We start from the raw sequence: 27060 nt of genomic DNA, 5'->3' as shown, positions 1-27060 counted from the left end.
GCCAGAACCAAGTGACCGCACTGACTGCCGACAGCACAGCCAGCCCTCACAGCAGAGCCCCCTGCTGTTCGGAGCCCCCGCCGACACGCTGCATCTCTGTGCTGCTCGTGCCCAGACCTCTAACCGGAATCGAATCATGCGGGAATAACCAGACACATGATCCTTGGAGGCAGTGGGTCTGGGCTCTGCAAAAATGCTAACATGTCACAAAAGACCAAAAAAAAAAAAAAAAAAAAAAAAAGGAGGGGGTGACTGTTCTAGATTATCGGAGACTAAAGTGACAAGACAGTAAAAAACAGTATGTGACCCTTGACTGGTTCCTCCATCAAAAAATCAGAACAAAACACCGAAACCACCCCTACAAACAACACGGACTTTGGGGACCATGGTCACATTTTAAGGAAGTGAGGACAGCGCTGTGGTGGAGGAGAACCACCTCTGTTCTCGGGAGACGCGCGCGGCACGGTGTTTGCTACTGATTCCAAATGGCTCAGAAACACACGTGCGCACACAGATGGGAGAGAGGGAGAACACACCGCAGTGCGTGTGAAAATGTGGCCAAATGCTGACAACCGGGAACCCTAACTGAAGACGTTAGGAGGGTTCAGTCTGTGAGCCGCTCAAGAGGGACAGTTTTCCAAATACACTGTTGGGGGAAATACTAAGACCCCAGGCACGGCCACAGCTGCTCCTGTGTGAAGGGGCAAAGAAATGGAGTCTGTCCCCCTCACTACGAGAACCGCTGAAGGTCTGTCAAGAGAAGGGTCGGGCGGTGGAGCTCGCAGGACCCCAACCTGACTTTGAACGCTTCTATGGCACCTGCACCACATTCGTTTTAAGTGAAGTCCACTCGGAGCGCGTTTGCAAAGGCAGGTGCGGCTGAGAAGACAAGCGAGGGAGAGATGAGAGAGGAGGGAAAGGAACTCGACACTGAAATTCGGTCGGCCTGTGGCAGTGATTTCTCCACCGACAGGTATATTTCATATCCTCTGACGCGTGAAAAGGTATGGAAGCTGCTGGTCAGTGATTAGAATGAGATGCTCAAGAGACCAGGGCTAGTATTTAGGGATCAGCTCAGAAGACGCTCAGGTGCTGACCCGAGGCCTATCCCAAACAAAGCATTCCCACACAAGCAGAGGCTCTGCCTCGTCACCCCGGGCAGGGCTGGACAGAGGCGCCTCTGTAGGACCGTCCCAGCGGGCCAACTCGCCATCGGCTACTACGGGTCATCAGGTGTCGGGTTCCAGCTTCGAGGAAAAGGAAGAGCACGGCCAACAGAACCAGCCTGGTGAGGAAGGAGGCTCCAATCTGGGGAGCTGCTCTGCAGGGGTCCCAGCCAGCTCTGCGAGAAGCTGTCTGCCCCGCCCTCTCAACACGCCGGCGCCGACACTCCCGGCCGCACAGCAGTGACGGTGCGCCTGTCGACTCCCAACTCCCGTGAGGCTAATGAGACCGCTTTCAATCAATGAGCTGTTCAGGAGAGGGACAAGGACGGTTCAAACGCTCCATCTGCTGGGGCTTTGGGAGATTTCAATGTTCACCTCGTATTTAGAACCGACAAGCAGTCCGAAGTTTATTCTGTTGAGGTTTCCCAAATCAGAAAAGTGAAGTAAGTTAAAGGTGAGAGTGTTTTTTGGTCGGGAGGCAGGTTTAAAAAAGGAGTGAGGTCTTTACATAAGCTTGTCCGTTACGAATGTTGCTTCAGCCGCAGAGGGCGGAACAGTGTGGCCAGCGGGTCAGGGAGACGCAGCCACGGCAGAGGGTCTCACGACGGAACAATAAAAGGACCTGTGTAACACAGTTAACGCTGATTTAAATGTTAACTTACCATCTGCTCCTGAGCGTCCCTTTTTGCCTGGGAGAACCCCTGCTGTAACTCTTCAAGTAAGATCTCAGACGCCTGGGCTCTTAGGACGAGTGCAGAGATCTTAAAAGACAAGAACGCACACACACACAGTATCGTTAGGAAGCCGGTGATCCTGATACGAGCCCTTCCATCCCCTGCTTATTTCATGTCCAGAACTGATGTTTTCTTCGTTTGTCATAACCCGTCCTCCCTCATTCCACAGACGTGCGTGCCTCTGCTGTGTCTCAGCCCTTCGCGTCACACAGGACAGCAGCAGAGGTCCCCGGGGTCGTTCACTGCCGTCCACGGATCTCTAGACATAGACGTCAATCCACGTGGCCTACTTTTATTATCCTTTAAGGAGCTTTTAGGAAAGAATCAATAAAAACTTTGAAACTCTGGGGCGCCTGGGCGGCTCAGTCGGTGAAGCGTCTGCCTTCGGCTCAGGTCATGATCCTGGGGTCCTGGGATCGAGCCCCCCATTGGGCTCCCTGCTCAGCAGGATGCCTGCTTCTCCCTCCCTCACTCCCACTCTCCCACTCTCTCTCTCTGTCAAATAAACAAAATCTTAAAAAAAATTTTTTTTGAAACTCTGTCCACCAAAAAAAAAAAAAAAAAGCACACAGTGTAAAAGCATAAATGGCTCTTCCCTGAATGAGCTTCCGTCTTCCAAGATGATTTACTTAAGAGCAATAAATACATGATTAACACCACTGAGCGCTCAACCCTTAGTTTTCATGGTCCTGAGAGGGGCCCTGTGAGAGCTGGGGGGCTCGTAGCCCACCGTAAAACAAACCAACATGCGTGTGTTCAGATGTGGCAGACATCGTTACCGCCGGCACCCTGTTTCCAGGACTGGGAGAGTAGGTCGTGGGACCCAGACTTCCTAATGAGAATTAGGAAAACCAGACAAAAATATGAATGGTAGCTACTGGAAGGCACCAGAGAACAGGGCACAAAAGATCCACAGAGCCCTGGGCCAGACGGAGGACACCTGGAGAGTCAGGCAGCATCTGGAACAGCTCCTCCCTAGAACCACGTGCCAGTTCCCAGAGAAACACAGGGGACACCATGAAGCTGAGCGCCCCAGATCAGGTGGCAGAGATGAGAGTCAAAGGGAGCCTGGGAAACATGCTGCACCAGGGACTGGGTCCCTGGAGGGCGACATCCGAGGGTAAGGGAAGACTTTAACCCGACCTCGGCAACTTGATGTACTCTCAATTCCTGTGACCGGATGGATGATGTAATCTCAATTCCTGTGACCGGATGGATGAAGGTGGTCCAGGATTGTAAGGACCACTACTTCCTTGCCTCTCATGAGGAAAATGGCTTTTTTTTTTTTTAGAGTTTTATTTATTTATCTGAGAGAAAGAGAGCATAAGCAGTGGAAGGGGCAGAGGGAGAGGCAGAGGGAGAAGCAGGCTCCCCACTGAGCAGGGAGCCCGATGTGGGGCTCGATCCCAGGACCCTGAGATCATGACCTGAGCCGAAGGCAGATGTTTCAGCAACTGAGCCATCTGGGAGCCCCAAGAAAATGGTTTTATATTATTTCAACGTTTTCCCATAGAATGTCCAGCAGTCTAGTAAAAATGCACAAAGAAACGGCAGGATAAAAACAAAAGGAAATAATAAGACACACACAGGTAATACAAAGAGGTCTAAAGTGAATCCAGGTTTGTGAACTGTCAGAGACAGACTTTAAATGTATTTGACCTGTCCAGAGATTTAAACCAGAGAATGGGAAACAATGGAAAGTAACCAAAAGGAAATGATAAACAGAAAGAAAAACAATTATCTAAATCAGAAATTTCAATGGATGAGTTTTAACAGATTAGACCCATTTGAAGAGAAAATTAGTGAGCTCTAAGACCGATCTGAAGAAAGTAAAGAAGTCAGAAAATCCAGGAGAACCCTGAAAAGCCACGTAGACACAACGTGCAGGCCTCACGCATACAGGTATCGGAAGAGACACAGCCCGTGGACGCAAGCCGGCGGAAGTAAAAATAAGCCCCCGCGGAAACCCTGTACTCGACCCCAAGGGACGCCCCAGAGAGAGGCCACATGTCCACCTAAGTCACACACAGGAGCCTCAGGACACATGTGTCCCCAAGAGCTAAAAACTAGAACCAACGCCAGGATCCCTCCACAGCAGAATGGACACATTACACCACGTCCGTGTAACGGAACACACCCCGCATGGGTGTCTGGCCACTGATGCATCGACAAGACGCAGGAGCCGCGCAGACGTAAGAACGAAAGAGACCGGGTGGGACGACAGGATTCGTTCACAGGAAGTTCAAGAACGAGCAAGACCACACACAGTGCCCCAAGTCAGAAGCCTGCCGCCTCCGTGTGCGGGATGCTCAGCAGGAAAGAGCACGACTGGACCAGAAAGTTCCTATCTTGACCCAGGTGACGATCGCCCTGGTCAATTTTTTCGCATGTTAAAACTCATCAAATTTTACACTTGAGATTTATGCACTTTACTGTATGCAATATCTCAATAAAAGCAAGTTTTTAAAAGACACATAATGGCTGAGAATATTCCAATTATGATGTAAACACATCCATTTAGAAATGCAAGAAACCCTGTGAGAATCCCAACAGGAGAAACACGAAAACACACACCTTGGTACAGCACAGTAAAACTGCTGAAAACAAGATGGAAAAACAAACCCTGCCCCTCACCTGTATAGCACGTGCACCAAAGTCAGTTCTAGATGCATTTTTAGATATAAACGTGACTACAGACAATGAGGCTTCTACAAAAATACATAAAAACATCTTCATAACGCCAAGGTAAGAAAATGTTCTTTTTTTAAAAAAGATTTTTTATTATTTATTTTAGAGAGCGCGCGAGCACACACATGAACAGGGAGAGGAACAGATGAGGAGGAAGAGGGAACGGAAAGAATCTCGAGCAGACTCCACGCTGAGTGCAGACCCCAATGTGGGGCTCAGTCCCACGACTCTGAGATCATGACCCGAGCCGCGATCGAGAGGCGGATGTCCGAATGACTGAGCCCCCCAGGCACCCCAAGGAAATATTCTTTTAAAAAACAGAAAATCACCAATCGTAAAGAAAAGATCAATGAATCTGACTACCTGAAAATCGACCTTCTGTTCATCAAAAGACACCATTAAAATAATGAAAACACAAAATACTGAAGAGCAGACATGTCCCACCCAAGTCACCAAAAGGCTAGTACGATTGTATAAAGAGCTTCTAACAAATTAGAAAAATAACCAAAAACAGATAAACAAAACAAAGACTAGGCAATCCAACAGAGAATCAGCGTAAGCCTTGAGAAGGACTCTCTCTCTCTCTCTCTCTCTCTCACACACACACACACAACCACACACACACACTCTCTCTCTCTCTCTGATACCCCAGCGGCCAGGAAACAGGACAAACATAACCTGGGTGGTCTTCAGAGCAACACCAACGAAGCCACCGTGAAGGACCATAACCAGCTACCACGACGACGGGCCCACAGGGACGCCCCGTGCGCTGCTGGTGGGAGTGTCAATGCCGACGACCAGTGTGGACAACAGTCTGGCTTTGTTATCCACCGAGTGTGTTCCGAACACCCCGACCCGGGCACGGCACTTGTAGGCGGACAGGCAGCAGAAGCACGTGCCACCAGCCCCGCACGGAAATTTCAGAGTAGAACCACCAACATCGCAGACCTGGAAACCACCCGAACGCATCAGGGCGGACAGACTGATGGATCAGGAAGCAGCCCCTGCTCCAGCGTCTGGTCAGAAGGGCCTCACGACGCTGCGTGGAGGAAGACAAGACAGCACACACAGGCTCCTCTGTCCCCACAAACACAACGCCCCTCTGCGGGCGTCAGAGTCAGGGAGGGCGGGCCTGGCACACGGGCTCACGCTCTGCCCTCGGGTCCTGACGGGCCACGCGGAGCGGACTGCTGGCGTGTTGGGTCTATGTGGGCAGGTTTGAGTTTTTTCTATTTGTTATACATTTAAAAAGCCAAGAAGAGTTTCGTTAGTATCCTTCCTGTTGGGAGGTTTTTTGTGTGCAGCAGAAAAACCTACTAAAAATAAGAAACGAGAGCCTGATACTCATCAACCGGCATTTATGACGTTATTCTTTGAAGAGCTGTAGGACCTACAGCAGAGAAAGCCCAGGAAGAGATCTTTACTCCCCGGGGGAGAAGAGAACTGCCGTGTCTCGGGCCAAGAGAGCAGCAGGGCTGTGTCCTCAGGGCCGCCGCCCCCCGGCCGTGCAGGCGGCGCCAGGCCCCGCGTACCTGGTGGCCGGCGTCCTGGGCGCTGTGCTTCAGCGCGCCCTCCAGGTCCTGCCGCTCCCTCGCCGTCCTCTCCAGCTGCTCGTTCGCCTGCCTCAGCATGGCCTGCAGCTTCTTCACCTGCGCAATTTTAAATGAAAATCAGGACACAGTTCCTGAGGATTGTTTCACTCGTTTTAAAAAAAGCCCTAACTCCAGAAATTATAAAAACCTCATCTTTTTGGGGCGCCTGGGTGGCACAGCGGTTAAGCGCCTGCCTTCGGCTCAGGGCGTGATCCCGGCGTTATGGGATCGAGCCCCACATCAGGCTCCTCCGCTGGGAGCCTGCTCCTTCCTCTCCCACTCCCCCTGCTTGTGTTCCCTCTCTCGCTGGCTGTCTCTATCTCTGTCGAATAAATAAATAAAATCTTTAAAAAAAAAAAAAAAAAAAAAAAACTCATCTTTTTTCTTCCTGAGAAACAGCACAGATTTGTCAATTCAGAACGACTGACCTCATTGGACGTCGGGGCCGTGCTCTCCAGTTAACACAGCCTTTCTCCCATACGTTATCCCATTGGAAAAGCTCTGCTCCTCCTTCCTGGGTCCTGCGGCCCGGGGCACCGCCCCTTACTCTGGTCTATCCTCTGCCTCCAACCTGTAACCCACACTAATACTACGAATTTTTTCTAAAACAAAAGTCAAATCACATTATTTCCCTACTTAGAATTTCTAAATGCATCCCAAAGTCTCCAGGGTGGAACTCGAATGCCGTCCACCAGCACTGCTCCCTCCGTGATCTCGCCTTGGCCTTCCCTCTGCAGTGTCCTCCCCCCTTCCTGTCCCTCACCCCCCAGCTCCTGAGCTATTCCTCCTTCGAGGACACAGCAATGCCCTTCATAACGGCTCCTTGGGGCTCTTTTCCTGTCCTCGAACACCCTTTCCCACTTCTTCTCCTGATTTTTATTCCAGCTCTGAAACAAACTTGGCACAAGTGTTACCTTCCCTGAGCGCACAGTAGGGCTACACGCCCCTCCGCGCCTCTAGAAAATCATGTTTCCAACATCTTCGAAAACTAGTACATATGGAGGAAATGCCAATGGCATTTGAAAATATTAAATCATTCTAATCTGCTTAAATTTATTTTGAAGACCAAAGGAACAATCTTTACAATAATCAAATAACGATTTGGAAATATAAGAAAAAACCATCTTTTCCTTGTATACCCTTTCACAAGCCTACTCTCCTGAAACTCTACATTCCCCAAATGTTCCCAAGGAATCCATCACTAGACACCATATTTGGAAAGGTACCTGCCAATCTCTGCAAACGAAATCTACCAAGTCTACATCTCTGTGCTCCCGTAAACTAACCTTCATCAGTTCAAATTTATGACAAGTAGGCAATAAGCCACGAAGGCTCTAAGTAATGGTTAAGATGACGGTGTGTCCACCACAGAACGTAGCCAACGCTGTAAGGACCAGCTTATTTCGGGTTGCCCATGGGTATACTTCGCCAAGCAAACGGGAGGGAAGAAGCCATTATTTCTACACCCCGGTGAGAAGGACGACATCGGCAGCCTGGCACTCCAAAACAAACTCACCTGGTCTCTGGTGTCCGCCTCCTGAATCTGAATCCCTTGTAACTGTCTCTCGTAATTGGAGCACATATCGCACCGTCTGCCAAGTTTGTTTCCCGCGTTCTGTACCTGAAGCACCAAAACGACCTCTTACCAGGAGGAAGACACTAATTCCGCATCGCATACTTGAACACACGCAGCCCTTCCTACGTTACTCAGAGGGGAACGTGGGCGGGGTCAATGTCCGCCGAGGTTTATGGCAACACAGGGCCGGACTCTCGCCGAGAGCCACACGCGGTAACTGAGAACGCCACCAGGAGAGGGGCTGCGGGCGGGCAGGAACCAGCACCCACCGGCCATGCCCCCGGCTCCAGTTGCAAGCAGCCATCCCGTGAGCGACGCGTCCTGCGTGAGACGGGGCTGTGGGGCTTCATCCGCGGTTCCACTCACGGCTCAACAGCTCCCACAGGAGCAGGGCCCCGTGAGAGAAAGCGCCGCAAGTCTGAGAACTTGGCCTCTGACCCCCGTCTCCCTGCTCACAGTTACGGGGAAAACGCACACGACTCCTGTGGCCTGAGACGAAGCCCTCACCTGGGAGCCGAGGACGACGTCACTATCATCCTGAAGCCAGAGCACGGGGCTGGGTGAACCCGTGAGCCACTGCGCAAAGGCGTACAGTTAGCTCCTAATCACACTTCCGAGTCTGCAGACACGCTTAGGAGGAAAGTGAACCTCCTTAAATGTCGCCTTCCTCTCTCCCACAGTCTCCGGCCCCTCCTTACCCGCACTTGCGCACGGACTGCTGACAAGCAAGTGCACTTCAGATCCCCAGGAGACATGATGGAAGGAGTCTCGGAGCACACCGACACTGGAGACAGTGCACAGCTAACCAAACCCGCGCTCCTCCAACGTAAAGCTGCCCAAGCTCCCACTCGGGGGGGGGGGGGGGCGGTTCACACCCAGTGTGATCAGCCAGTTCCCTCCCCGGCCACAGCCACCTGGAGTGGCAGTCACAGGATGCGGGGGAGAGTGCCTGTGGTGACACGGCGTGCAGGGACTCCAGGGGTATCTTGTGAATGAACAGTAAATCCCACAGCTACCCCGTATCCCACAGAGTGAGCGCGAGGGAGAACGTCAGGACAGCTCACCTCTTTCTGCAGGAGATTCCATTCGGTCTCACTGACCAGGCGGTAACCACTGGGGGACACGTAAGCGCTTTCCACACCCTGGGTGACACTGGAGAGGAGAGACGCGGTCTCTTCTTGCTCTGGTGTCATGGCCTTGATTGCTCTCTCCTGATCTTTGGTTAACATAAACCCACTTGGCATTTGTAGTGACCCAAGGGAGGCGGTATCAAAGTTCTCAGACACCGAATCTGCTCCCACCAACGGTCCAAAATCCGATTCATCCAGGTTTCCGGCAGATTTTGCTTTGTAGTTATAGCCTAACGCTTTGGACTGCAGTGAGCCTGAGGTCCCCAAGCTGTCTGTAGACTGTGCTCTCCTGAGTCCGTCTTTAAACATGTCCGTGTCCGGCTTACTGAACGGGTCTCCCGACGGCAACAGTAAGTCCGCATCCAGCGAGTGGACTGAACCGTGGGTGCTATCCAAACGCTCCTGAAACACGGAAACACACGGGCGAGTCAGACGCCTCTCCACACTTCGGAGACAAAAACAACCTACCGCAGAAGCGTTTGCGGCACAGGACGTATGATAACCCTTAGCGTGCTCCCTCACACGTTCCCCGACAAACATGCGCCGAGTGTCTTCCATATGCTGACGCTAAGCCAGGCGCCCAGGACACAGCCTTGAGCGAACCCTGACCTCAACATGTGTGCCGTTCCATGGAGAAAAGAAGCAAGCAAGCAGGCTGGTAGAAAACCGTACGTGTAGGATGACAGGCTAGAGCTCTGTGCCGAGTGCTCTGGGGGCTCAAGGTGGGGGCTTGAGCCCAGACACGCGAGTCAGGGAAGGTGTCCTGAAACTCAGTGCCGGGCAGGCCGGACGTGAGGCACTACTTGTACACGCACAGGAGATGCCCACCCGACAGAGGGACCAGAAGTCTTTAGACAGAGGCCAGAGAGGAACCGCCACATGATGACAATTAAAGTCACAGCAGCAAATCAGAACACCTACGATGGGTCTGCAGGATGAGAAGGCTGAGGGCAGAGCCCCGAGAAACACCAACGTTGTCCACTTTGGGGAGGAACAGAGGAAGGAGTAGCCTGAGTGGAAGGGAAATGAGAATAACGTCGAATGCCGGAAGGTGGGACAAGCACGTTAAGTGGGGTGCTGCAAGTGAAAGAAGACAGGAAAGGTAACACATCGTGTGATTCCATCCACACGAAATGCCTGGAACCGGTAAGTCCATAAAGACCAGAAACAAATCAGTGGTTGCCAAAGGCTGAGGGGAAAGGAAGTTGGGGAGTGGCTCCCTGGAGGACGTGGGGTCCCCTGGGGTGGGGGAACCAGACAGACCTGACAGCTACACACTGTGTGTGCACGCTTCAAGTGGTTAATTCTAGGGTGTGTGAGTTTCCGCTCAGGTAAGGAGACACGTGGCGTAGCGTGTTCCCAGAGTGACCAGCACAGCAGCGCACCCTCCCCGAGGCAGCGACCGGGAAACCAGAAACCAGAAACCAGAAACGTGTAACAAGTGTTTCTTAAAATTCAACGTATTCAATTTAAAGAAGCAGCCTACATTTCAAGATGATATCCTGTCTCCTTTTTGTTGTTAAATGCCCTTTCCTTTAGGCACTGGAAAAGACCGTGACTTACGAAACTTTTAACTGTTGTAAAAATACCCTTACTCAGCAAAACGTTGACAACTTTTATGTGAATTCCTGCACTTCTGTTTAAAGATGCTTTTTCATCCGCAAGATTCAGATGTCTGAGGAACACACATCTAGTCTGTGTTCACGTCGCTACGGCCAAGGTCCCAAGTAAGTGCCTGATACAAACCGGGAATCGATCGTACCGAATCCCTTCTGCTGGCTTACGAAGGAGCCTCCCTGCGAGCACCGTCGCACGCGGTGCTGCCGCGACAGGAAGGAGGGGAGGGGACAGGGCAGAGAACAAGCCAGACCACGGAGCTGGTGACCACACAGGGAATACACGCTCCCAGGGGAAGCGTGAACTGTATGGTGTTTCTCAAAGATGACTCAACGGTATGTCCTGACATCTTAAAAATGTCTACGCCCTTAAACTCCATGGTTCTTTCCCCGTAGCTCGCACTAAGGGAGCCATCATGATGGTCCATATTGAGTTTTTTCAGGGAAGAATTACATGCAACAGCATTACGGTGTTCTTCATAATGATGAAAACTCCTGGTGGAACCAATTTGACCAACAGTGTGTTGGTCCTGTTTTTTATTTTCTATGTTTTATGATGTTTTTCCCATTTTGAGGACCTTGCTGGCTACGGAGAGACTGCCTGCTAAGCCACCTGATTCCTCCGATTACTCCACAAGTCGCCTACAAATGTGCCTCGCACGGATACCCAACCCATCCCGCGTCCGGCCCCAACCACCTCCTTTACTTGCCCTCACTACCCCACACCGGTACTCCCCTCGCCTAAATCAACCTGGGGCCAGGCACCAGGAAACTGAGGACGGACTCCACACCAAAGCCTACTGGGATTCCTCAGACAGGCCAGCCCTGTGCTGTTTGCCCCACCCTGCCCTCAAAAGTCCCCCTAACGCCTGGGGCCTGTGCTGTCTCCATGCTCCTGCTTCTGTCCTGTGACCAACGCTGCTGCATATGCACGTGGCTCTGCATGGTGCCCGTGACCCACTTCCGGGGACGCCGTGAGCAACATTATACCTTTCTTCCAATGGCGCGGACCCGTAGACCTGGGCACCAATCAATTAGGATGGAATTATGGGGTATTTGCATGCCGAAATGCTGTCAGCTATTAAATACCACTTGTGGGAAAACATTTACTGATATGCCAAAACCTCTAAGATAGATTGAAGTGGAAAAAACTTACATAAACTATTATCTAGGGTTACAATATGGGTTAGGTTTAAAAAGTGAAAACAGAAACACATTAACTCTGGAAACGGAGCAAAGAAACAGAAGGAAGCAGAGGTATGCATTAGAATGCTCATGGTGGTCTCATCTCTGGGCAGGAGAATCCCCCAGAAGCTATCCTTGCTTCGTAGGACCTTTCTGTACTTTCCACGTTTCCCACCGTGAACACACATTACTTCTGTAGTGAGAAAAGGGTGCTCTATGCATCAGGCTAAAGAAGGTGTCGGGTCCTACAAATGTTCACGGTCTTTAGCCATAAGGCTAAGTCTCCAAAGTGGCCACTATGAACTTAACATCCACAGGCGAAAGTAAACCGTCATGACTCAATACGACGTGAATGTTTTGAATTTACATTTAAACCGTAAAATACCAGATCTGAAAATCTAAAATACGCTGCGAACGTCAGAAAATAATGTTACGCACAATATATACGACAGACCAACAAAGACAGAATCGAAAATTTTAAAAAACGCTTCACTGTACATTATAACAAAACTCCCTTTACTGTTTTTCTGCTAAAATAGTTTTTGAAAAGTCTGAAACTTTCAAGCATTCCTGCACACAGAAACCACATAACACTGGGCAGTACCCAAAAACGGAAACACTCTCCTGGGAGTCTGACTATTAAAAGAATGCACAGCAGAATCAGGCCAAGGGGTTCTCAGAGTACGACCCAAAACAAAGAATGCAGAAAAACAATTACATCATCCTTTTCGGTGTCCACTAGGATATTTTTAAAACCTTCACGTCCAACAATCCGTAAACGGGGAAACAGAAGCCACCAGGAAGCAGAAGGCACAGGGCTGAGTATACGGGTGCCAGCTACAGAGACACATGGTACCCCCGAAAGTGGGGACAGACCCAGATCCGATCTGGCCGGGAGATGGGGCAGGGCTGGGGGCAGTGGGTGCAAGGCGTGTGAGCTCGGCCCACACAGGACAGACCTGGCTGTCCCCACGTGGGGAGTGTGGGAGGCACAGAGGGCCACTCAGCGGCGCTGGGGGCCCGAAGGCTGGGGGCCTTCGTTCTCATCCCGAAGGCGGTAACAGCCTGCGTCCTGAAGATGAGCAGGGGATCTCAGCACTCAGCGAGGGGGGGAGGCGGCACTGCGGGAGCAGGGGCCAGCGTGCGAGCACAACGGGACGGCGACTGCGGCTGGAACGGTGTGCAGCAGGAAGTGGAACCTCCTGTTGCCCCTCTCGGGAGTCCTCGGCGTTTCTGAGGAGGGGAGTGGCCTGGTGCAGCTGCACTTACCACAAGGGAAGGGGCCGGTAATGCTGGGGGTGCAGGGGGCCAACGGGCTGCAGACAGAAAACCTGATGGGGAGGACCCTGCCGCGTGGGGAGGGGGTGAGAGGCCCCAAGAGAGAGCCCTGTCTCTGCGTCCGGGGCTCCCCACTCCGCCTGACTCATCCAGCCCTGCCACCAACCTCCCCCGCTGGCCTCAGATCTGTTGACGCACAGGCAGGTGCTGCAGGCACTTCGGTGCTTCAGGACTCGAGCTCGTCTTTTAAAGAAAAAGCCAAAGTACCAGCAACGCTTGCTATTCGCTCCAAAACAGACTTTGCAGGTGCCCTTTAAGTTCCCCTCTACTGCTTCCATTTCGGAACCACTGAAAAAAGCCTCTGAGCAGTCCGTCGATGGTGAGAGGAGCCCCGTGTTTCCGGAGCACGGCCTGTGATCTCACAGACACGACGAACAGAACGCAGCCGCTGTATTTCGTCGGTCGCTCTAGCTCTGAGCTCCCGCACGCAGGATGGCACCGACGTGCGAGCAGCCGCACACGGTCATGTCGTGTACACGGGGACCCCGACGACAGATCCACCCTACCTCTTCATTCGACAACTGGGCCGAAGACTCCTCGTGCGCAAAAGCACACACCGCTGGGGCTTTCGCCTCCTCCTCGGCATCCGTCCTGTTGTGGTCCTTCCTCTTGTGAAATCTCTGTTGCTCGTCTTCCTCCTAAAAGTTAAAGACAATATATACGCACGTCACCCAGGGGATCTACACTTCCCGATCAGACAGTCCTTTAGCCGCTCAAAACAAATAAAAGAGAACAAAGCTTTACGAGGAAAGTGGACACTGAAGTTTACTGGCTTTGTGGTCAGGTGTCAGGACGTCTGGATCTAACACTGCGAGCACAAAGTACGAAGGCCATCATAAAGGAGAAATCAGGGAGCCGCTTCCAAGAGTGCACTCTGCAAAAGCAACACGAAACACACCCATCTCCTCCACGGGATCCGAGGGGGTCTGCTGCACGCTCCCTGCGACGACTACAGACACAGGCAGGGCACGGCCGCTACAACAGGTACAAATGCACGTGAATCACAGAAGGAACGGCTGAAGGTGACGCCACAGCGCGTGCCACACAGATGAGCAGAGCACCTCAGCGCCCCCGAACGGCCTCGGCGCCGCACGGGGCGGGGTGGGGGACGAGTGCACAAGCGTTGGTGGGAGCAACAGCACGCTCTCCGCAGAGGCAGCTAGACACGGGCCCACAGAAAGCAGCACGTTGCTGGATCTGCAGCAATCAGCAAGGGGAGTCTGCGAAGAGCTGAGGGGGCGAGCAAGGGCTCCAGGGAGGGGAGGGCGGGCGCACAGGGGAGCCCTGAGTATCCCGTCGTGGCTGAGAAGAGGGCAGGCACACAGAAGTGGGGGGCACAGGCCTCGAACCCCAGATCTGCCAGCAGTCCGTGCCGCACCTGGGGAGTTTTCGTGTCTGTTTGCTCTGAGAACTACAAACATAACGCTTTACAGGCAACGCCTTAGCACAACGCGGACACGGAGAAAAACCTCAGCAAATGTTAATAAAGGCCCTAAGTGACCAGTTCCAGCATTTCGGCTGTTTTAATGAACAGCAGTACTTCAGAATCTCATCCTTAAGTTGGCTGTGTCTATACAGAAGAGGAATGAGTCATAATTCAAAGACAGAAATTTTAAAAGGATGAAACTTCTAACCACCAAGATCTAACCTAAGTCACATGAGGCAACTTAGACAATTTTACAGTAGCTAGAAGAGCTTCTACGCGGCTACCCTAGGGAGATCCCTGCACCCACACACAACGCGGTGCAGGAGACGAGCATGTCACTGTTTGAAAGGAAGAAACAGAGCGGCAGCCGTCTGGGCGCCGGGACAGGGACAGGGGTTGAGTCCATTACGGTGTGCCCACCCCGGCAGTGAGCAAGAGGGACAGCGTCCGGGGCGGACACGCAGCAGGACAAGGCTGGTGAGCAGAGCAGGTTACCGGATACGTACCCGTACCCACTATGAAACAAACCAACCCGACACCTGCTTACGACACAGACGCCCGGCCCATGAAGACTTGGGACAACACAGGTGCTCGCTCCTGGAAGGGAGGCGGCGGGAGATTCTCCCGCTATCACTTTGTATTTACAACAAGACATTTTTAACCTGAGACGCATTTGCGTATTACTCGTGTAGTTCAGACAGTCTTTCAAAAGGTAATGAGAAAACAGGGTCTCGGGTGAGCAGCGCTCTGGACTCCTGCCCCTGCGGGTCACTCAGCCTCTCCCTCCCCGCGCGGTCACCGTCCAATGAGGCTTTGAGGGCAACGCCACAGAAGACGTGAACTGGACAAGCGGGATTCCAGAGCCCCGGGAGGACAGGACAGAGCTGTGGAGAAACGCATGCGCTGTCCCGTCCTGCCGTCTCCACCGCTCCGTGCTGCACCAGTTCTTCTCCCCGGACAAGGCCATCTCTAAAGGGGAAGAGCTACATCCCCCCAACGCAGCTACTGCGTACTCTGCAGGGGCGCGTCCGTCTGCGGCTCTGCGACGAGCCTGCGCGGGGACACCGGCGGAGCCCGCGCCACGGACCGGCCGCTCACCTGATCCCTCTTCTTCAGCTTCTCCACCTGCCGCAGCTGCTCCGACGTGAGCACCATCTCCATGCGCTGCATGTCCCTCATGAGCAAGCGTTGGGACTCCAGGAACTGGTCGTTGGCCTTCTGCCATGTGTGTTTCAGCTGGTTGTGCTGCTGTCGCTCTTGCTCCAAGAGATGGCACACTGTTTAGGAACCCCAACCAGAAACACTGAATTTCAACGGCAGGCAATTCCTGTAACGTGGGGCCACCGGACCAGGTCTAGCCAACGGTCCGCCCCGCCTGGGCCTCCGCCTCGGACAAGAACCGAGGGGCGACCTGCTGTCCGACACACAGCAGCTGTCCTCACACCTCTCCCTATGCACAGGCTCCCCGAGCGTGCTCCCAGTAACGGCGACACGTGAAGGAAGGATTTCTGTGCTCGGCGCGCGTCAGAAACCCCGGTTACGTGAACGTTTATAGGCTCCTCGCTGCAGGCCTTCGAGCTCAGCATCTCAAGTATGCCTGGGTTCTCCTGCAGGAGGATACAGGACGCAGTATCTCCCCCATTCCTCCGACCAGAAGTCCTTCCTCCACACGGCCACTCACGGAACAAGTGTCCCAGGGAAGACACTTCGGGAGACGCTGCTCTAAAAGCCACAGGTACGCTAACCGCCGCTCAGTGTCTCTAAATACATGCTGACAAGTCTGTTGCCCAGACGTCCTTCCTGAGCCCACGCGGTTCTGACGTCTCAGGACAAGTCAAAGGTTCTCTGTGACGGCGGGTACTGCCGACACCCCCGGCTCGGCCGTCTTGTACTGACCAACGACTGGGTGGCATCACCCAGGAGACAACCCACGCGGGTGACGTGCCTCACCCCACCCACAGCCCCTGCGACAGGGGCCTGCCAGCCCCATCCTGTGCCGGGGTACACAGCCCTCTTCTGCCGCCGGCCTCAGCCCAGCTCTCATGACTCACACAACCGGCAGCTTCCTGCCACCCGTCTTCTCTCGCTGGCCAACCCTCCACACTGCTGTCAGACTGCACTCCTTAAGTACAAAATTTATACGATCGCTCTCAAGTGTAAAGACCCTCAGAAAAGCCAAACACAAGGCCACATATTGTATAATGCCATTTCTGTACACACAGAGAGGAGACCAGGGTTGCCAGGGGCTGGGAGGAAGGACAGAGAAGGAAGTGACGAGTACTGAGGACAGAACTTCTTTCTGCAGTAAAACTGTTGTGGAATCAGACAGTGATGATGTGCACAGCCCAGTGAGTACAGCAGACTTTGACAGAGTGAGCGTCCTGGCATGTGAATTACTATCTCCATAAGGCTGTTATCTAAGAAAAACATTTATTATTTTTTTAAGATTTTATTTATTTATTTGACAGAGAGAGAGACACAGCAAGAGAGGGAACACAAGCAGGGGGAGCGGCAAAGGGAGAAGCAGGCAGGGAGCTGAGCAGGGAGCCTGACATGGGGCTCCATGCCAGGACCCGGGATCATGACCTGAGCCAAAGGCAGGCGCTTAAAGACTGAGCCACCCAGGCACCCCTATTTCATTTAAGATTTTTTTTTTTTAATTTATTTATTCAACAGAGATAGAGACAGCCAGCGAGAGAGGGAACACAAGCGGGGGGAGTGGGAAAGGAAGAAGCAGGCTCATAGCGGAAGAGCCTGATGTGGGGCTCGATCCCATAACGCCAGGATCACACCCTGAGCCAAAGGCAGACGCTTAACTGCTGTGCCACCCAGGCGCCCCCACCTATTTCATTTTTTTAAAAGATTATTTATTTATTCATGAGAGATGGGGGGCAGAGGGAGAAGCAGGCTCCCCACTGAGCAGGGAGCCCGAAAGAAAAACATTTTAAAAGCGGTCCAGAAGCTCCTTCCCGCCCATCTAATACCATCACAGACCCTCAGCATAAGGTGTCCACAACCTGGCTCTCGTGCGCTCCCCACCCCTGGTGCCCTAACGCTGGTGAACGGATTTCTTCCACTGCGTCACCTTGTTGCACGTGCAAACAGCCTTGAACATCAGGCTCGTCTCTGGCCCCCCGACAAACACCCGCCCGTCTGTCAAGGCCCCCTGCGCACTGCCACCTCTTGGCGCTCTTGCGAGTTGGCCCCGGGAGAGGCAACAGCATGGACTTGGCTGCGCGGCCGAGTCTCCCAATTCGGCCGTACGTTACACGGCTGCTCAAGTGCACCTTCCTTCCTCTCAGTACTAGTTGTGGTGTGAGTGTTTCCGGATGGAAATTAGCCCCTTACTCATTTTAGTGAGACTTCTCAGACACTTTTCCAGGTATGTTAGGAAGGCTCGGTGGTCTCACGCTATTTCTGGAAGGGCAGGGGCACATCGTTGAAACAGAAATTCCTATTTCTTTTGGACACTCTCAGAGTTTGTGTGTCTTTCTGACGCAGCACCACACCCAAAAAGTGCTTCCTGAAAACCAAAGACCTGCTCAAACTTTGGGTGATTTTCATACATTTTAGGAAATAATTCTGTAGGCTTATAGAATTTCAGCTTTCCACTATTTGGGGGAAAAAAAACCTAATATGCAAGCCTAAATTACTGATGGCAGAGCTCTATTTCCCATGGCACTTGATATCTTAAAAAGTATTTACTGTAGGACTCCTAAGAGGGTTTCACAAGATTGCCAAAGGAGTCCATGACACGACAAGGTTAAGAACCCCAGGTAAGGGAGGCTCTGTCGGTGAAGCGTCCGCCTTCGGCTCAGGTCATGATCCCGAGGTCCTGGGATCGAGTCCTACACTGGGCTCCCTGCTCAGCGGGGAGTCTGCTTCTCCCTCTGCCTGCCGCTCCCCCCTGCTTGCTCTCTCTCTCTCTCTCCCTCTCCCTGACAAATAACTAAAATCTTAAAAAAAAAAAAAAAAAAAAAAAAAGCCCCACAAAACTACGTTTTAATGGGGAAAAAATAAGCCTTCTCCCCCAGGCCGGGGAAAAGAGAGTCAACTTGTGTAGAGCTCTGCTAGCAGGCTAGGGCACCCAAAACCGTCCCCTACAAACAGGGACACTACTGGAGGCCGCCAGAATATACTACCTGCTCTCTGTCCCATTTTCACTCTTCAATAATCTACCTCCATCAAAATGAGTCTGGGGGCAAAAGCAGTTTAAGCAGAACTTCCCAGCCCTCTTGTCTTTCTGTGACGTTATTCCTGGAGTCCTTGAGGAAAGAGGACCGTTAATAATCCACGTATCTTTAGGAGACCTCCTGGTGCGCACTCGAACCGACCGCAGGACTCGAAGTGAGTCACCAATATGTCAGAGTCTAGGATTTGTTATAGTTTTTAATCGGTATCAATTCTACTTAGAAACGGAGACTAAAAATATACGGCATCTATATTTACCTTCATGCAATTCCTTCCGAAGTTTCTCAGCGTCTTCCTGCAAGACGGATTTCTGAGTATTCAGAACAGCTACGTACATCTCCAGGTCGGTCCTGCAAGATTTCTCAGCTTCCAGATAATGATTCAGTTCCTTAACCTGAAACAAAATGCAATTCCACGAAACCAAAACTTACAACAGTTTCTACTTTAGGTATCTTGGTAAGTTCTGGATGGGACTTGAAAATAATTTATATTTACATTTTACACAAAATTTTAAAAAGTTAACCTATAATTTTTAATTACAGAACAAACACATACTTGTTAGAGAAAACTAGGAAAATAACATAATTAATAGTAGGTATTATCCATAACTGTATCGCCAGAGTAAACGCTAACAGCTTTGTACCTCGCTTTCCAAAAAGCTAGCTCTCGTTTGCATTCCCAGAGCGACACGTGCTTGGGCTCATTTTGTCACATTCTCAGTAACACTGGGTTGTTGTGGGGGTTTTTAAACAGTAGTTAATTCCCAAAGATAAAAGTAGTGCCACACTCTTGTAAATGTGCTTTTCTTTGATTTCTGGTGAGGTAGTTCCAAATGCCTTAAAATTTATAAAAAGGACCCATTTTCACAGACACATATATTGGAAGGAAAAAAGAGGAAGTCATGATGGAAAAATAACTAGTCTCATACTGTAATAAACACAAACTTCAAGGCAAGTGTGGAATGTTTCTTAAAATCACATCTTTTTAAAAATGCCTTATTTCTTCTTAGCTGTTAATACTCAAATGTTAACAAGACAGTCTAATATCTGAAGTAGTTATAACCAAAATAAAATGCACTCTTGCCCCAGAGAGTGAATATAGACAGCATCACTGGTTTCACCCTGTCTTATATATTATCCGTCCTAAATTCTGGCCATTTATTTACGTCCACTTTTCCAAATGGTTATGTCTAGTTTCACCTGCAAGCTTACTTTCATGCCTTTTAACGTCCTACCTCTTCCAACTTGAAAACGCTGGCTGACCTGTTTTCAGGTGTCTTTACTCTACACCATCGACACAAGACGTTAGTGCTGGCACAGCCCGAAAGGACTGAGGAAGCGACCGCGCTGGAGGCTGCGAGCCACCCGGACAGAGCGCGGGCCGCCCCGAGGCGCGTCCCTGCCACCGCGGACGGCGGGGACTCAGCGCACCATAACGAGAGTCCACGTGGCAGACGTAACATGGTGGTAACTGAACCACTAACTCCAACTCAGGCTACTTCTTAGCATGAATATTCGACTCAATTAATAATCAGTGAACTTCTAACACTGGAAAGCCATTGAGCAGAACTCGGAAAATGGTGGCAGCGTCCGTGCATGTCCTTGAATTCCATCGGCCCTAACAACAAAGCTACTACAATAACGAAACCCAAAACACACGGGCAGCCACGAAAGAACCTGAGTGATAGCTAGAGGGTGGGGTCAACCACGGAAAGCCACCTCTATGGACGTCCATGGTATCGGCATCAACACACGACAAAGTAAAGGGAGGGAATGACGATCCCGAGGGCCCCAAAACTGTCCACTGAGTCTTCAACCTGCCAGTGGCTAAAACCGGAAGCGTTTCGCACATTCCAACAGTGGGAAAATGCAACAAATCTGTATGGTGACACTTACAGTGTGGAGAGGGTGAGGACACATTCCCCTGTCACTCAGGTTCCCCTGATTTCCAGTGAGGCTGAGGATCTTGTCACATTTGTGACGATTCTGGTTTCCTCTTAGGTGAATCGCTCGTTCACATGCTCTACCAGTTTCTCCACTGGGCCATGTGTCCCTCACGGACTAAGCAGCTCTTGGTAACGCTGGATACTAATTGTTCACCAGGTGTATGAGGTAAAGAGGTCTCCCAACAGCCCACAGCTTCTCTGTGCAACCTTTTGTAGCATCTTTTAGTAAGGAAGGTTTATATTCTAATGCAGGCAAATCTGTCACACTTCTCTTTCACAGCATTTTTGTACCTAATTTAGGAAACGTTTTGGGGTGCCTGGGTGGTGCATTCTGTTAAGCGTCCGACTCTTGGTTTCAGCTCAGGTCATGATCTCAGGGTTGTGAGATCGAGCCCCGTGTCTGGCTCATCATGGAGTCTGCTTATCCTTCCCCCCCCGCCCCTCCCCCCACTCATGTTCACGCTTGCTCATGTTCCCTAAAATAAATAATTTTTAAAGTCTTTCTGTACCCCAAATAACACCTCTTTAACACCAATAAGTTTTAAAGATTTACTTTTCACTCTTTTGTTTTTAATTCATTGAAATTAATTTTTGAAAAGTGTGAGGGAGAAAGCTAATTTCACATTATTCCACATTTAAAACTATTTAGGGGCACCTGACTCTTGATTTTGGCTCAGATCATGACCTCAGGGTCCTGGGATCAAGCCCTACATTGGGCTCGGTGCGGAGTCTGCTTGAGATTCTCTCCCTCCCTCTGCCCTCCCGCCCCCCAAACCCAACTCACGCTTTCTCTCTCCCTTAAAAAAAAAAAAAAGTGAAACTATTTAAAAAGGCTATTTTTTTTTTGTTTAAGTAGGCTCCACAGCCAGCATAGAGCCAGACATGGGGCTTGAACTCATGACCCTGAGATCAACACCTGAGATGAGATCAAGAGTTGGACGCTTAACCAACAGAGCCACCCAGGCGCCCCTAAAAACGCTATTTTTTTTTTTTTTAACAATCCATTCCTTTCCCGCTGATGCGCAATGCCAGCTCTCCTATATGAAATTCCCACACACATCTGGCTCTGTTTCTGGGCTCTTGATTCTGTTCCATTGGTCCACTGTTTGTCCCCAAATCACCTTAATTACAGTAGCTTATTTAAGTCTTAATATCTGGTAGGCAGGGCAAGGCTCCCCACCTTGTCTCCTTCCAAATTTTGCTAGGTACATTTCTGACGCTTTGCTTCTGCGTAGGAATCCTGGGATCTACTCACCAACTTCCTTACTAAACCCTATTGTATGCGGAGTGGGATTCTGAACTCGGATTAATTTGGGGATACGCTACCTTCTCTAGAATACATTATCTTCTCGTTTACGAACACACATGTGCTCGGACCTTCATCATAGTGTATTCCATGATGATCTTACCCATTTCAGTTTAGACATATTCTCAGGCAACATAGAGTCGATTTCAGGGTTTTTTTTTGGGGGGGGGTTGCTTTTTTTTTGTTTTTGCTACTATGAATGGGACTCTTCCCCCATTACATTCTTCACTTGGACAGATTACTGGAGAATATTATTTATGCTGATCTTGTTGGAACAACTTTCTTGAACTGTTGTTGGCTCTGACAATCTGCTGGTACGTTCTCTTGCTTTTCTACACAAACGATCATCAGTTTCACGGTCTCCATTCGGTGCTTACGCCCCATGTCTGCCTCTCATCTTGCTGTGTCATCCAGGACCACAGTCACCCGCACAAAATCACGGCGCGCAGGTCTCCCCGGTGCTCCCGTCATTAATGGTAAGCCTGCTAAATATTCATCGACTATGATGTTTGCTGACGATAAATAGCTCTACATTACGGGGTGCTTAAATTCATCAAATGCCTTTCAAAATCCAAGACGACTAGCTTACTCTTCTACCACCTTCTCCTGTGGTAACAGTAATGCATTTTCTGGTGGGTGTGCCCTCCTAAAATTCCTGGGAATACATCTTATTTGGTTATGATGTCCTTTTTTTCTTTTTAAACCACACTGCTGAAAATTTTTGTTTCTGTAGTCCAAAATGAGGTAATCTAGATTTCCTTTCCGTCTACCACCTCTCTGTGATTGTAATGAAAGTATGCAAGTCTCATGAAATGAGCAGCAGGGCTTTCCCTCTGTTCTGTTCTCTAACACAGGTTGTAAGCTGTAAGGATTCTCTCTACCCAGGAGGTCTGGAAAACCTTGCCTGCAAAACCAATGGCGTCTAATGTCTTTTGGGGGAGAGGAGACAGGAGAAAGGATGACTGGATTATAAATTCACTTTCTCTAGTAGTTACTACTTTCACTCTCCTATTTTGGAGACAATTCTGGCTAATTGTCTTTCTTTAGAACTGTTTTCATGTCATCAAATTTACTGGTGTGACACTGTTCATAGTATGTATTACTTTTAAGTCTCTCCTGATTTGTAGTCTTGTCCCCTTCTCATTTCTAGTGGTTTGTCTTTTTTCCTGATTATTTTTTAAAATATTTTATTTATTTACCTCAGCGGGGGGGGGGGGGGGTGTGGAGTGGGGGGCAGAGAAGAGAGAGAACCTCAAGCAGTCTCCATGCCCAGTGCGGAGCCCGATGCAGGGCTCATCCCAGACCCTGCGATCATGACCTGAGCCGAAATCAAGAGTTGGACGTTTAACCAAGTGAACCACCCAGGCGCCCCTCCTGATTAGTCTTAATGGAGGTTTGTCTATCTTACTAGTTTTCCCGTTTTCCCCATTATATTGACATTCTCAGTTTTTCTTTTGCTTTTCTATTTCATTAATTTCTGCTAAGTAAATTATTTCCTTGTATTCATATTGTCTGTGCTACTATTCGCCTTTTTGGATTCTTGAGTAAAATATTCAAATCACTCTAAATATTTTAGAATTCCTTTTTCCGTTTTTTTCATTTCCATTTTATTTTAGCTACCATTTTACTGTAAATAATTTCATAACCTATGGTCAGAGATTTGAGTTTACATAACAATTCTTCAAAAATTTTTGGCACCTCCTTTGTGACAGTATGAAAAGCAGAATGAACCTAAAACGAACAGTTACTTTGCCCCATGCACTATCCTAAGTGTTTTACAGGTGTGGACTCACAACCCTATTAGTGGCCTTGTGAGGAGGGTACGATGATCCCCATGTTACAGCTGAGGAAAGCAAAGCACAGTCAGATGAAGTAAGCTGCTCGAGGCCCCCCGCCAGTAGCGGCTGAGCTCCCGACTGCTATGTTGTGCTACCACAGAAGATGTGGTCTCTCTGTGGATCTGTTATGTCTAAGCTGGTAATCAGACTGCTCGAAACCCCTACATCCCTGCTAACAGTTTTCTCTGCTTATACTATCACTTGCTGAAGATCGGTTTCAATCTCCTAGTAGAACTGGGCACGTTAATTTCCCCTTGTAATTGTCCCTTTTAGTTCACATATTTCAAGGTACATACAGTGCATTCGATCACGACTGTCACATCCTACTGATGAATTATCAGATGGGGTCCCTCTATCTCTATTCTTTTTCCCCTTACATCCTAAATGTCTCATATTACAATTACTATATCAATTTTCTTTTGGTTAGAATTTGGATGGCATATCTTTAAATATCCCTTTATTTTCAGTCTTGTAGTTTTATTTTAGGTGTATCTATTTTAGGCAATATAAATTTAGATTTTTTTAAAAAATCCCATCTTATCTTAGCAGGTGATTATCAGTTTACAGTTATTAGGATCATGGACACATTCCCCCTTTCTATAGTCCTCAAACTCCAACAGCTCATTTTCCTTGATAAGAAAACCAATGAGATCGGGTCTCATTTTGACACGAACGCGAAAACTAACTTTGTTAACAAAGCAGCAAGTGCACCACTGTTGTGATTATTTACGATATCCATCAGGACAAAAATCACCTCCAAGCATTCTTTTTCTCTGCATTTTAAAGAAAGCAAGATTTTTAAGACACACAGTCTAAATTCCAGTTTTTACCCCCTCCGTGACTCTAACTTTGCTCATAGCACGAGGTCAGGGTCCCAGGTTAAAGGAACGGGCTACAGTGTCTCACAACCTTTGAGGCCTCCAGCTCTTTGACCTTGTCTTCCGCCTCTGTCAGTTTGTCTTTCAGAGCCGCGATTTCCTTCTCCATGGGCATCACGACAGACCGAAGCTTTTCAGCATCCTCTTGAGCCTACGGTTAAAGAGAATTAAATGCTACGGCTTACTGGTTCACCGCTTTTCTAAGAAACGCTGACTCACACACTGCTGGACTCGGTACAACAAGCAACCCAACAGGTGCTGTATCAGCACTCGTTAAACTGAACGGCGCCGGACTTTCAGCTGCCGCACAACTCTAACCTCAAGTCGTCATCGCGGTTTCCCCCGATATTCCACTTAGAAACTGCAGTAGGAGAATGGATTCCCTACGACAAACCTGACTTCTTAAATCCCTTAACTGGAAAAGACCGTATATATATAAAAGGAAACACACGTCATACTTTCGTTTTCATAATTCTAGTCACTAAATTCATGAAACCGTAATTTCTTATGGAACGGTGGGATGAAAGGATGGATTCGTTTTTAAACATCAACAAACAGAACAATGTGTTTCTAAAATTTTAGAAAACTATGTTGCTATAAAGCAGCTGCCATCTCAGTTATTTTAAGGAATCGTTCACATACTTTACTTTTGATATCTAAATGAGACAAACCCAAAGAATGACCCCTAAAACTATCATATTGTTTTCTTTCATTCTCAAAATCATAGATTAAAAAGGAAATAATATCCATAAATCAGTAAACTGGTGAGAAACTTGGTTTTCATTCTATATATACATTGCATACATGATACGTATTACCTATGTATACGTGTGTAATATGCGTGTACGTAATGTATGCGTGTATATGTGTGTGTCTGTATATATTTACATACACACAGAAACAAAGGTAGACTTAAAAAGTTAGCATTTTCCTTTCTAGTGAAAATGAACATTAACCTTATTCACTAAATTTAAAAGAGCTCAAGTTTATCCTTAAGTGTTCACGATAGGGAAAATATCATATACGCCCAAATATGCGTGGAAATTTTCCTCAAAAAACATCTCTCTCAGAAAAAGAGGGACTCGCTTTGTTTTCCAGTCCTTAAAGAGTCATTTCATCATTTATTTTATTTTTAACTAAGTCCTGTTTGGAAAAGACATATGAGCTTAAAATATCCAGAGTCAAGGCTAATTTGGGATACTTACAGAGACCTGCTGATGAAAATCGGCAGGAAGAAAAGGAGGGAAGAGGCGAAGAAGTTAACACAGACTGAGCTGCTAACTGATGTACCGATGACCCCACGAGGGCTGCGTATCACTATAATCAAAGCTCGTAAGGATGACCTTTTTAAATGGCAGCAGGAAAACTCATTAAGGAGGGCGCGTGTGACAAGCGCCGGGCGAGTGCACGGAAGCACGGAGTCACTGTACCACTCACCCGACACTAAGAGAACACTGCGTGTGGACCATACTGGGATTACAACTTTTTAAAAATTTGGGAAGAAAACAAAACAACAATAACAAAAAAGAAAGTGTCATCCAGCTATAAGGGTTTTATGGAGTAACAGCTGACCCTAGTGACTTTTCCTTCCTTTCCTCTGCTTTATCGCCGAGGCCACAGCTTCAGGGTGGTATTGAACAGAAGACAGAAAAGCTAGCATTCTTCCGCGTTCTGTCTTCCGGGCAAACAGCTTTCAAGAATTTCATATCAATTAAGATATTTATTATCGGTTCATTTCTGATAAACAAGGAAATAAGGAAATTGCCTTCCTTTATGAATTTTCTTAGAACTGTTTTTATGGCTGGGTGTTGCATTTTATTAAACACCTTTTTGGATTTTTTTTTTTTAAGATTTTATTTATTTATTCGACAGAGATAGAGACAGCCAGTGAGAGAGGGAACACAAGCAGGGGGAGTGGGAGAGGAAGAAGCAGGCTCATAGCGGAAGAGCCTGATGTGGGGCTCGATCCCATAACGCCGGGATCACGCCCTGAGCCGAAGGCAGACGCTTAACCGCTGTGCCACCCAGGCGCCCCTGGATTTTTTTTTTTTTTTTTTAACAACAACAAGGAATATTTTAAAAACTGTCACAGTCAAGAGGAGCCCAAAGAGACACACGGCATCACGCAATGTGGTTTTGTACAGGAGATCTCAGAACAGTAAAAAGGACATTAGGTGAAAACTAATGAAGTCTGAATAAAAAACCTGGACCGGAGTAACAATGAATCAACGCTGGTTTATTAGTTGTGACGAATATATCACACTAACAACAGATACTAATAACAGGGGAAACCAGGAGTGGGGTATATGGGACTCTCTATATCTTCACACTGTTTCTGTAAATCAAAAACCGTTCTAAAAAATAAAGTTTATTTTAAAAATAAGTTTTAAGACTGACAAGAAGTGGCAGGTTGTGAAAATCATGGATGTGAATGTGTCAGAAGAATGAAAA

At 49.0% G+C, this 27060-nt stretch overlaps 1 protein-coding gene across 2 annotated transcripts in view; it reads right to left on the bottom strand.

Moving 5' to 3' along the window:
* The window catches only part of RABEP1 (rabaptin, RAB GTPase binding effector protein 1), a 93080-nt gene that overhangs the window by 9183 nt on the left and 56837 nt on the right, over positions 1-27060 (bottom strand). For both annotated transcript variants that reach the window (XM_048226906.2, XM_048226907.2), the window contains 8 exons: positions 24641-24760; positions 18901-19036; positions 15550-15728; positions 13532-13663; positions 8821-9288; positions 7697-7801; positions 6121-6237; positions 1829-1927 (listed from right to left, as the gene is read on the bottom strand). In XM_048226906.2, the coding sequence (XP_048082863.1) occupies positions 1829-1927; positions 6121-6237; positions 7697-7801; positions 8821-9288; positions 13532-13663; positions 15550-15728; positions 18901-19036; positions 24641-24760 (1356 nt within the window). The remainder of the gene's footprint in view (positions 1-1828; positions 1928-6120; positions 6238-7696; positions 7802-8820; positions 9289-13531; positions 13664-15549; positions 15729-18900; positions 19037-24640; positions 24761-27060) is intronic.

Source organism: Ursus arctos, unplaced genomic scaffold (assembly GCF_023065955.2).
Source record: "Ursus arctos isolate Adak ecotype North America unplaced genomic scaffold, UrsArc2.0 scaffold_14, whole genome shotgun sequence".
Lineage (NCBI taxonomy): Eukaryota > Metazoa > Chordata > Mammalia > Carnivora > Ursidae > Ursus > Ursus arctos.
This window is presented reverse-complemented; position numbering and strand designations above follow the sequence as displayed.